The sequence below is a fragment of the Chelonoidis abingdonii genome, chromosome 15, assembly GCF_003597395.2.
Source record: "Chelonoidis abingdonii isolate Lonesome George chromosome 15, CheloAbing_2.0, whole genome shotgun sequence".
In the NCBI taxonomy this organism is placed as follows: Eukaryota; Metazoa; Chordata; order Testudines; family Testudinidae; genus Chelonoidis; species Chelonoidis abingdonii.
Genome location: NC_133783.1, coordinates 22318963 through 22331557, shown reverse-complemented (window position 1 = coordinate 22331557; position 12595 = coordinate 22318963). Strand labels below are relative to the sequence as shown.

The 12595-nt window shown below is 42.9% G+C and overlaps 1 protein-coding gene and 1 long non-coding RNA gene across 2 annotated transcripts in view; one reads left to right on the top strand and one right to left on the bottom strand.

Moving 5' to 3' along the window:
* The window catches only part of LOC142047799 (uncharacterized), a 163020-nt gene that overhangs the window by 137565 nt on the left and 12860 nt on the right, over positions 1-12595 (top strand). The gene's annotated exons all lie outside the window — the stretch shown is intronic.
* Positions 4844-12595, bottom strand: part of LOC116833610 (nucleolar RNA helicase 2-like) — a 40820-nt gene continuing 33068 nt past the window's right edge. The window contains exons 13-15 of the mRNA XM_032795228.2: positions 10412-10546; positions 8003-8047; positions 4844-6733 (exon numbers count right to left, since the gene is read on the bottom strand). Of these exons, the coding sequence (XP_032651119.2) occupies positions 6557-6733; positions 8003-8047; positions 10412-10546 (357 nt within the window). The 3' untranslated portion in view covers positions 4844-6556. The remainder of the gene's footprint in view (positions 6734-8002; positions 8048-10411; positions 10547-12595) is intronic.

Here is a 12595-nt window from a genome sequence, read left to right as displayed (position 1 = left end):
TAGGTTGAGGGTCCTGAAACAAGACAAGAAACAGAGAGTTCTTGTTTAAAGGAGTTCTGTGGAGGAGCACAGAATTAATAACTATAGAATGTCAAGTACGTACAATATAACAGTTCTAAAGTGAACCTACACATATTCTGAAGGGGATGCTTCAGTCCTCACGCTGTCTCTGCTGGATGCATACTTATTAATTGTAGTTACAGAAGTGCAGAGGCAATGGTAAATTTAAAATTAAACCTTTACTCAGCTTCATAAAAATGTCCTAATTGCCATGTGGATGGGTGGGGAGGGTTATACAGGACCCACGCAGCAAAATGTTTTGTCATTTCAGTTCTTTCATATTTTGGAAGACATGACAGGTCTTGTGGTGCACTAGTAGCAGAGAGAGGTTGTTTCAAGCTGCTGGAGGGAAACTTGCAATGTCTGCAGCAGAAGTATTCAAAGTAATAGTGACTGAACAGCACATTCGTGAGTGGAGTGGACTAATCAGCCATACAGGGGGCCTGGAAAATACACTCTTCTCCATGTGACAAACCATCTGGAGTTCCTGCTTCAGGGAAAATTTGTAGCAATCAACTGTCAGGATTGGGTCCTAATCCATGACGGAATCAACATGATGCTCTGTTAGAGCACCCTTGGCTTACCTTGATATTGCTGCACAGAAAACTCTCTGAAAGCTGCAGCTTTAATCCTCCCCTGCATGCATTACTGCTAACTGAAATGGATTAGATTTGGAAACAGAATACTGTTTCGCAAACACACACTTACTTCACTGTTCACAGGCAGCTGCATAGACCCATTGCAGAGTGGCATATTTCTAAATACTCAAAGGAAAACAATAATGACCATTCCAAACTTCTGTGACTTATCAGTTAAAATAATCTTCAAAGTTGTGTATGGAAGTTTGAAATTTCAGTTCACCATTTTGAACTCCATTTGGTGGGAGGCAGGGGAGGAGAGGATGCCTGGATGCTGTAATACAATCTGCCATTACTGGTCAACCACTGATAGCAGGGGCTTCGTGTTTTTTCATTACGTCCTAAAAGTAGAAATCCCTCCTCTTATTGTAATAATCTTTTAATTTTAATAATACACTTTACTGGGCTCTGGGGCAGCTTCTGTCTCCAGCAGGCTCCGCAGCAGGTTCTTCCGGGGGGGGAGGGAGGGGTGTCGAGGGATTAAACAGCTTTTCCAAGTTGGAACTGAGATTCTGTTGCTGCTCTGGGACTGTTTTCATTAAGAGAGTCACTTCATGACCTTGGTTGGGAGCCTGCTGCTGGCTGCACTCAATCCTCAAGCTGGATTCAGGGGCCAGCAGGACATTATCCTGGCTCACCAAGTCATCATGAAGCACAGATTCACCAATATGTGACTGTTCTCCTGTGTGCAGAAAGCAGCTAACTTTTCAACAGGCTTTATCAGATCAGTCTCCACAGAAATCCTTACAGGCTCTCTGATAGCGTGCTTGCAAATCAAGTTCAGAAAACAATGAGTTAATGCAGACCTCAAAGGGAGGTGTGGCTTCCATTTACAATAGAGCCCATTGCAGATTGTCAGCACAGAGGACTAAGGAAGTTGCCTCAAGGAACTGTGGGATACATCCAGAAGACTTCGAGGACCGGAGTCAAGCTGGGGCTGTATGTACACAGGAAAGCAACAGGGCTTGGACCCTAAGTCCCAGCTTAACATAGGCTCAGACCCTCCAGATCCTGAGTCCAAGCCCTAAATAAGCACAATTGTAATGTGGACATGGGGGGAGGGTTAGCTTGAGTCCAGGCTCAGACCCCTGTTTACATTGCTATGTAGTTATACCCTTGCTGGCCAGAGAAAGGCTTACTCCCTCTCTGTAGTTAGGATCCCACCATCTTTCTCATACTTCCCTAGATTCTAGCATAAGCAGAGTCAGGATGTGCTCTACCCTGACATCTGGTGGTGAATTATGAGAAGTGTGGAAAGAATTTCAGGAACTGAATTCTCAGATATTTGCACAGGCATGCCCAGCATAGCCCAATGCAGCCTGGGATGGTTATTTTGACAGCTCTGGGATCCCCAATTTCTTTGTTATTGGGGCAGGATAAAGTGTTGCCACCTGATTATATGAATGAGGAACTACAAGACTGCTTTATGACAGAGATGTCTCAATATAACTTAAGTGACACTTGCTAAACAAGGGAAATGGGTTCCAATACCCAGTGAACTAAAAGAGGTTGTGGATTGGTATGTGTACCTGATGGTATGGGCCCCTTTTTGAGGGCCTGGAACACCAGTTGCACAGTCTTCTCTCTCCATTGTAAAAAAGTAGAGCTAATTTTGATTCCATTTAGAGACTGCTGAGCTGAGTTCATGTTGGGCCAATAGTGCACCAGCACCATGGCTCCCCTACTAAGAGCTGAAATCACTGAAAGAATTGAGCTGAGATCACTGAGTGCTGTGTTAACTAGTGGGGGAGCCTGAAGACCTATCATTAAGCAGCTGGCAGAGCAGAGCAGTTTGCAGCATGTTGGAGCAGCCCATGGAACAGTGATCGGAGTGAAGTGGTGGAGTGAAGTGGTTTGCAGGGACGGCTGGAGGAGCGGCACAGCTGGTGTAGCGGAACTGGACTCCACAGAGAGGTGGAGCAGTTGGCCCTGGCCCACATAAGGTGTCCCTTAACACCTTGTGTGGACTTCCCCCCGCCTCATTTCCACCCAGACTGGGAGGGGTAAAACTCTGCAGATAAACTTTTGAATTCTGGAGTGGCACTGACCAGAGACTTTCCGGTTGTTGGACTTTGGGGTGACTGGACTTAAGACCCTAAGGGGGAAAGGACATTGCCAAACGTACTTGGAGGTGGGGTTTTGCTTATGGTTTGTGTTATAATCCTGTTTGTGGTGTTTCTCCAATGGGATGCTGCATTGTTTCCTTCCTTTGTTAAAAGGATTTTGCTACACTCAGACTCCGTGCTTGTGACAGGGGAAGTATTGCCTCCTAGAGGTGCCCAGGGGGGTGTGGTATGTAAGTGTCCCAGGTCACTGGGTGGGGGCTCAAGCCGGTTATGCAGTATGTTATTGAAACGGAACCCCTGGATACTGAACCCGGCCCTTGTTGCTGCCAACTCAGAGGGGCAGAAGGGTTACACTAGCATAGAGCAACACTGAAGGGTTGAGGGAAGCGGAATGCTACAGTGTGAAGCCTAGATCCACAAAGTCAATAGGGCTCCTAACTTTCACTGATTTCAGTGGCCACTAGGAGCCTAAATACCATTGTGGCACTAAGACTGTGTCAAATACTATGCTAAACAAAATAATCTCTTTTCACTATTTTTATTGCAGCTCCACTCCATCATGAAAAGTGGAGCTGTACTGTGCTAGGCATGGTGTTTGTATGAAATCAAGCCCTTTGCCAAACAGCAAACAAATACATCTGTTTCAATAAAATTAAATGCTCCAAAACTTCATTAAATTAAGGCTGCACAGTGGTGCCATGTGTCATTCCAAAACACGGAGAGAGGCTAAACTTAACCCTTTGATAAGTGACAAGTACCCCACCACAATCCCTTAACTGTGACCTTTGAAGAGGACAGTAGCCAGTGGGAGTGGTAAGTCATAATAAGTAGACCTGAGTTAGGTCTAAGAAAATGTGCCATTATTTGTGTTTGGTCCCTAGGAAGGGTGTGATGTCAGATCAGTCAAAAACATTGCTCTGGCACCTAAAATCCTTGACACAGCAGCACATAGCACACAGGGTTGCAACACCACTGAAACTTGACCCACTTCCCCCATCATAATGCCAGATGAATGGGCAGCTAGGCTAAATTTCAGTAGTATTGTAACCCTCTGTGCCAGGTCACACCACCAGTCAAGTCTGGCCCACTCACCAATGCTTGCTTTACACCAAGTGCACATCATCACACAGCAGGAACTACGTCACAAGACAGAGACCCAGATCCTGCTTGGCACCCCTACTGGCACCCACTGCTGCTCCTCTGAATCACAGGAAGCCTTAACCCAAGAGCTATGGAGAGGAGTAGTGTGGGGGAGGTATGGGCTCCTGCGAGAAGGGAGCATGGCTAGGCCTTGCTCTGCCTGTCAGAACCTGGGGCAGCTCCTCTCAGCACTGGGGACAGGTGGGAAGCCACAAGGCAGCAAGAAAGGGTAAGGAAGGTAGGGTCCAGGAATGAGGCTGTCCATGGTGCCATCCTGGAGTGCATAAAGCCAGCTGTGGAGAGGCTGGTCCCTGGCACTGGCAGCAGCATCCAGAGGCAGTGGTGCAATGAGCCCTCAGCAGCCTGGCAGGGTGCTGTGGCATACTGGGTGGAAAGCCTATGCCATGGGTAGGGCAGGGGGGCATGGTCCATGCATTCCTGCCCACACCAGGCTGTGATGGCAACTTCCTCCCAGGGACCTGGAGTGTGAGGGGGAGGAAGAGGGCTGGATGTGAGGGATAGAGAGGAAAGTATAAGGAGTGGTTCAGCTATAAAGATTCAATGCTTGATGCCCCATTGCATTACTCCCTTTTTACTGTATTCCCAAGGCATCAACTTCCATAGCAGGGTTTGAGCCAGAGATTGACAATCATTGCTGTAAAGTAGCAGATAAAGTTCCTGCCCCCCCCCCCCCAAACTCCTCTCTTGATGTAAGTATTCCAGCAGTACATAGGAAGCACCAATCAGGATTGAGCCACTACTGGCCCAGTTGCTGTACAGATAGTTGGCAAATTTTTCAAAGCTGTCTTATACTCTAAGACTAACTACAAATGGCCGTAACAAACAATTAGAAGAGACAGGGAGGGAGGAAAATTAACAAGAATGTACATTGATATAAGCCAGCTATACATGCAGATACATGGTTCCAAGTTGGTCCATTTACTTTTATTATAAAAATACACAAAATATAAGGTAGGTAAACATCAGGTAAAACCTAGTCATTAGCATTTGGCAGTTTCCTATAAGCATCACAAGATAACTGGATCTTGAAGAATATTTGAAGAAGAGGGTCTTGGGTTTACTGACAAGTTCAGAAAGGGTGTTCCAAGTAAAAGGAAGTCATTTGGAAAAAACAGACAAGTAACCATTGGAGAACAGCATTATTGGCAGAGCAGACTGCAAGTAGAAAAGAAGGGCTGGACTGAGTTAGAAAGGGCCTTACAGGTATAGACCAGACACTTGTATTTGATGTAATAAAGAAGTGGAAGCTAGTGGAGGGATTTAAGGAAGGAGGTAATATGGTCAGGCTGACAGGGCAGAAACTATTCTGTTCAAAACCCTACTCACTAGATGTGAGGGAAAAGAGATGAGCATCAAGAAGGCTACCACAGAGGAGGCTACTGGAGGGCTATGACTAGGGATAAAATTTCTCCACCGTCCATGCACTAGTACATACACACCTACAATTAACTAGGAATATGCAATAACTCAAAAATATTCCTTTCTTCATGGGCATTTCTATAGTGCTCATATGATAGTATCAAAGTACTTCACAAACAATTAATTTGTTCTTCACAACACATCTGTGAAAGCAGGTGATGGTATTTACCACCATTTTACAGATGGGAAACTGAGGAGAGAATAAGGCCAAAATTATCAAGTGCCCACTAAGTTTGGGTGGCTAACTTAAGATGGCAGGGCCTGATTTCTTCATAGTTCTTAGCACTTTTACAACACTAATTGATTTTAGTTACAACTGTGATCTCTCAGCACTTCTGCAAATCTGGCCCCATGCCTCTCATCAAAACCCAGAACATGAGGAACACAATCAGTGACCAGCTGTGAAAATGTAAATGACTTGCCCATCATAGATGAATTCTATAGCAGAGAGAATAAAATACACTTAGCCAATGCAGCACTGAACTGCCTCAATCATGAGACACTCTTCTTTTCCTGCAATCCCTCGCTTCATTTACTATGTATATTTTGACTTCTGCCATAAATGAGGCAAGAGGCCTACAGACAACAGCTTCACTCACTACATAACTCTGATTCATGTCTCGTGGACCAAAGATTTTGTATACTGATTGAGGCAAGGACCTTGTGGAAAAAATAGTATTTAGTTACATGATTGCATTCTATCATAGTGCACAGGTACGGGAACTGAATCAAGGTTACATCCCACTCACTCTCCAACTGAAACAACATATACCATTCATCCAACAATCACTTCACTATGTACAAATGACCATGTAGAAATAGTATTTTAATTATTTTGGAAAATGGACAGGTTTCAGCCACCACTGGAGCCCAATTCAAATGGAGATTTTGATATATACTGTGTAGTAAGCCCAATCAGATTTCTGATTGCAAAAGACACATCCTGAAACAAGGCTCTGTGGAGGAGGCTCATGAATATTCTTTAGACATAGCTGTGGGGAAGATAATAAGGCATTTTTTTAAAATAAATTAAACTGCTCTGTGAAATGGTCCTGTATACAACCATCCCTAGCAATACTGGAAAAACAAATTTTGAATGACAGATTTTGCAAGTGGCACAAACATATAATGAACATGACATCTTTTAATGTAGATAAAAGTATTTTAGTCCAATTTCTGCAAATTTTATTGTCAGAGCTAGCGATCAAATGCTTAGTCAAAACTTCGTTTTTGGTCTCTATTTCTGAATCTGTTTCTATTAAAGCTGTCACCTCGCCTTCCATTCCTGGAGTCGTAGAACCCTCTGCCTTCTTCTCGCTGGGTTTCTGCCAACTCAGGTAATTGAGTTGCCACAGTCAGATGCCAGTGTTTTGAATCCTGCCATTTTCCCTAGTAAAAACAAAGTTAAATATGTATTTGAACTTTATACATGTAAGAGCTTGACATGCAGACAAAACTTGCAAGAAAGCAAATACAGTACGTTTTACAGCTTTATAAAATTGTGCAACTGCAAAATTTAGCACAAACAAGGAAAAACTACTTAATAGCAAATACAAACTAGTATTTAAAAATAACTAAAGTTTGGACTGGAATTAAAAATAAAATATGAAGCATAGGAAACATCTGATTCCAGATTTTGTGAAAACAAACAGTTATGAGTTAAACAAATCACAAACCTCCAGGTCTCAATTATAAAAATGAAAAAGTGTACATAAAGACAGCCACTTAACGTACACATGAAATAAATAATACAAGCACATGCCATCAAGGAACCCTTGGGGTCCTACAAAGTAGAAGTTCCCGTTTTGAGGACTCTGGACCACTACTAGTCAGGCACCGGAGAAACCGGAGATAGTTCTATTGCCTTGAGTGTAGATCCAGCCAGGAATGGATGCCTCAGCATGAAGTGGGAGCTGCCAGTAAGGAGTTATAGAGCAGTCTCAAAAGTAGAGGCGGCATCCCTTCCCCCTCTCCTGAAACAGAGGTGAAGCTATAAAGGGAGCTGGAAGAGCCACCAACACCCTCAAGACCCACCTCTGGACCAGGACTTGCCACCACTTTAGGACTCTAGTCTGAGTCAGTGCTGAGGTTGGGAGTAGGAAAGCACTGGGGCCGCAATCCTGAATGAAGGTAGGAAGACTGGGGGACCTCTGCATGGGGCAAGGAATGGCTGGAGTGGGAACCCTAAAAATTGGAAAACCAGGCCCTCAAAGGAGCAATAATTACAGTAGATTTGATTGGCAGGAATTTGTTTTTGGAGAAGAGCAAGAAAAACCTTAGTTGCAAATAGGGAAAACTGACTAAGTTGTTGATCTGGAAGGATTGAGAGAATTCCATTTTAGTTTGTGAAAAACATTGTGGGGCAATAGGTAGAAGTGGGAAGGAAATGAATATAAGTTGAAGTGATGAGAACCCAATTCTGACAAAAGGACACCTGGATTTAGAAATCATTTGTGGAGGAAATCCATTTTGATTTGGGGCAAAATGAAGTTATGACAGGGAACTGCTTTTGATGTAATGGTAAGAACTGGTTCTGGCTACAGAGTTCAGTCTGCCAGCAGTGACAGGGAGGTGAGGGGATCCAGAAGATGGTCTACACTATGAAAATGTTTGGGAACCCCTACCATAAATTAAGAATTACTGAAATAAAGAGAATACCTGTATTTGTCTAAGATCCACTGCAGGAATATCAAAACACACACCCTAAAAAAAAAAAAAAAAGTTTCAAGTGGATACCAGAAAAACTAGACCTTGTAATCCATAGTTTCAGGTAACACTGAAGTATTTGTTAAGCTACACAACCTTTAGGGAATAGAGAAATAGTTTAATGAAAGATCTGTGAACTTTTACTTTCTGATCTCAAGTTTAACTTGCTTAATATTTGCGAGCTAAAGCAATTTTACCTTTGTAAAAAAACTGACACATGGAGCAGCACAATGTTTTTCACAACTATAGTGCTTTTCATCCAAGATCTCAAACTATTTCACAGGCATTAAGCAGTTCAGCACAGCAGCTTTTACATCATGTTCTTCATCAATTCTTCCCTAGATAACATTTTCTCTTTCCTGCAGAGCCACTTCTTTCCATACATATTTTCTTACTTCTCACCAATATTATTCTTCCTTTCCTAAAATGTTGTCCACTGTCTCCTGTGGCTCAGATTGCCAATTCTTTTCGACAAGGAACATTTGAGCTAAGCAGATAGATGTATACATTTACTGTGGATTTAAATATTCAAACACAGAATGTAAACTTCATTAAATGTTTATTTCAGTCAGGGAAGAAAGGATCCTAAAACAGTAGGTCACAAGATCAGTGAAGGTAACACCACAAATACTATCACAAAAATTCACAGTTTACAAAGACAAAGAACTAGAGCAGAGGTCCCCAAACTGTGGGGTGCGCCCCCTTAGGGGGGCACATGGAGAACTGTTTGGTGGGGGCATGGGTGGGGCACAGGCCAGCCTCCACGCAGGGCAGGGAGGAAGCACCACCCAGCTCCACTCCTGGCCCCGCCCTCACCTGTGGCCCCAGTCTCCTTACCCATCCCCTCTCTTCCATCAGAATCGCAGCTCTGCTCTTGCCCTGGCTGGGAGTGGGGCATGGATGAAGTAAGGGGTGTGTGTGACCCTGAAAAGTTTGGGGATACTGAACTAGAGCAATCCAGTTTAGAATTGACAGTAGAAAGGTCTAGTGCCATAAGTGTCCTGAAAAGGGATTTTAGAACTGGAAATTACTTACCAAGAAAAAATAGTTGGTGAATTATGTATGAAATTCTGACAATATTTAGAAGCCCTGTCTTCTGAAAGTTATATTTTTGAAGGAAATAATACTGACTCCATACTTATCTCAGGAGTCAGTAGGAGAGGATTTTTCTTTAAAAACAGTTTCTAAATGCCAGTGCATTATCATAAAACTGTATTCTAAAGGCTGAACGGAAGGGTGAAGTTAAACTAAGAAAGACTTATGAAAATGAAAAAAATATAGTGATTTGGTCTATAATTTTATTCTTCCTTGAAGTCAATCTTTATAAATGGATCAGCCTACAAAAAGCTGGTTCTATACCTACCCAAGTCATCCTCACAATTTGCGGCTTTACAATATTTTCCTTTAAAAAAAGTACTTCTCCCCTATTGCTGTGTGACCCATACACATAGGGAAAATTGATTATAAAGATGAAATGGTAAAAATGCCTACTTGCTCTACAGCGTTGTCAAGCACACAAAGTAAACCTGAAGAGATTAAAAAAAAAGTTTCTCTAGTCTTTCACTTTTAGGTGTTACTTTTAATAAAAGATTGACAGAAGTATGATATCAAAATTGACAGCATCCCCTCAATAAAAGCCATTTATCTGATATTTTCTATGAGCACTAAGCACAATACCAGTGTCCATAGGCACTGACTTCCTCTCTGCCTGGGGGAATTCTTGATCCCGCCCTCTGCCCAAGCCCCCACCCCAGGCTCCACCCCTACTCTACCCTTCTCCCAAGGCCCGACCCCATCTCTTCCCCTGAGCATGCCCTATCCCTGTTCCTCCGCCTCCCTCCCTGTGCCTCCTGCATTCCCTGGAACAGCTACTCCGTGGCGTACAGGAGGTGCTTGGGGGAGGAGTTGATCAGTGGGGCCCCTGGTGGATGGGAGGCACTGGGGAGGGAGTTGGCGGGGGAATAGCTTGGTTACCCATGCATGCTAAGCACTTGCTAATTTTATTCCATGGGTGCTCCAGCCCTGAAGCACCCATGGAGTCTGTTACCTATGCCAGTGTCCACTACATTTAGTGGTTTACTTGTTCGGATATTTACATTAAAATTAAATTAAGCCCCTCCCTCAACATTTCAGTTCAACAGAGTATCTTGTGACACTGTAGTGACCCCACTAACTGTAACCTGCTGCATTATTAGATCAAAGATTACCATGTCCAGCCCCTCCTCAGCCAGAGAAAGGGTGACTTGACAATCAGGCCTCGAACTGCAGAGGGAATAACCCTCTCCTGCCTTTTAAGAAGACACATCTATAAACTTAAGAGTATAGTAAGCAAAACTATAAAGACTGATTGTTGCATCTTACCATTTTTCCCTTGAGAAGACACATTCTGTTCACTTTCCTATCAATTTCATCACCCAGCTGTTCTCTTAGTCCTCGCCAGGCATAGCTTATATTGTTTATCTCTTCTGAGCATTGCAATGTCATTGTTACAAATCCCTGAAGGATAAAAAGGCAATACATGCTCAGAGTAAAAAGGAATAACTTCAATACATTCCCTGAATACTGATCAGCATGCATCTAATGAATCTGCATATTCAGAATTTATAAAAGGTTATTAGCGGGCAAATATGTAGATTTGAAGACAAACTGATGTGGATAGACATGACATTTTGATGCATTAATACATATGTAACACTTCCAGCTTCACTATCACGTCTGTAAAGTTTGTATTGCCAGAACCAATGCAGAGAGGCTGTTGAATGTAAGGAAACTGAAAGATTATATATAAAAAACCTGAAATAGTAATATCTTTTGTATATTTTATATTGAAATTAAAAAAAAAACCCTGACAGAATTAAATACACAGTTCAATTAAAATGGCAGATGATCCACACCTTAACAGAGTCAATACAACCCCACTAAATATCCCCTTCTCATAAAGCCTGAATTTCCCCAAATAATTCCACACTTGATTCAAGCAAGCCTCAAATGTCCAGTCAAGTCAGTTTTGTAGCATGTCCCCAAAGATATAGCATGTGCTATTTTGGGCCAAAGAGGGATGTGAACTCCAAAGTCAGAGGACAGTCAGCAGCTACCAGGAGCTGACTCAAATGCCAGGATAGCTCAATCAGGTGATGGCAATTGTGGTAGTATTGCATAGGGAGACAGATGGTTCCCAAGTAGGCAGATGAGGTATTTAGGGCTTTATAGTCACAACCAATATCTGAAATTCCAGCTGGAAACTAAGTCAGCCAATGCCGATTCCAGAGCATTAGAACTATGTGCTCACAGCAAGACACTCACTTAAGTGTGTGGCTGCCTTTTACCCCAGTTTCAGGCTAGGTTTATATTAGCAATGCTTTATTGGAATGCTATACTATCAGGGTTCCTTCCGCACTCTGAACTCTAGGGTACAGATGTGGGGACCCACACGAAAAACCCCCTAAACTTATTTCTACCAGCTTAGGTAAAACCTGCCATGCTGCCACCACCAAGTGATTTAACAAGAAACAGGAAAAGGACAACTTGGAGTTCCTCTTCCCCCAAAATATCCCACCAAGCCCTTACACCCCCTTTCCTAGGGAGGTTTGAGAATAATATCCTAACCAATTGGTTACAAAGTGATTAAAGACCCAAACCCCTGGGTCTTTGGACAATGGAAAAATCAGTCAGGTTCTTAAAAGAAGGATTTTATTAAAAGGAAAAGGTAAAAATCATCTCTGTAAAATCAGGATGGAAAATAACTTCACAGAGTAATCAGATTCAAAGAGCCCAGAGGACCCCGCTCTAGCCAAAGTTACAACAAAACAGGGATAAACCTCCCTCTAGCAAAGGGAACATTCACAACTTGAGAAAACAAAGATAAACTAATACGCCTTGCCTGGCTGTTACTTACAAGTTTGACATGAGAAAGACTTGTTCAGAAAGATTTGGAGAACACGGATTCATGTCTGGTCCCTCTTAGCCCCAAGAGCGAACACCACCAAAACAAAGAGCACAAAACTAAAGCCTCTCTCCCCGCCAAGATTTGAAAGTATCCTGTCCCTTTTTTGGTCCTTTGGGTCAGGTGTCAGCCAGGTTACCTGAGCTTCTTAACCCTTTACAGGTAAAAGGATTTTGGTGCCTCTCACCAGAAAGGATTTTATAGTATTGTATACAGGAGGGTTGTTACCCTTCCCTTTATAGTTATGACATATACCAATAAAGCACTCCTAATGCAGACACAGCTATATTGGCAAACTTGTGGTTTTGTACCACAGTTTTTCTGGTAAAAATCCAGCTTTGCAAGTATAGCTGCATTTACACTAAAGACTTCTGGTGGCACAGCTATGTCAGTCTGGGATCACACCTATTCACACCCCTGACCAACACATCTATGCCAGCAGAAGTCTGTAGTATAGACATAGCCTTAGGCCACGTCTATACTACGGGATAATATTGAATTAGCTAAAATCGGTTTTATAAAACTGATATTATACATTCGATTTCATGCGGCCACACTAGGCACAGTAATTCGGCGTTGTGCGTCCATGGTCCGAGGCTAAC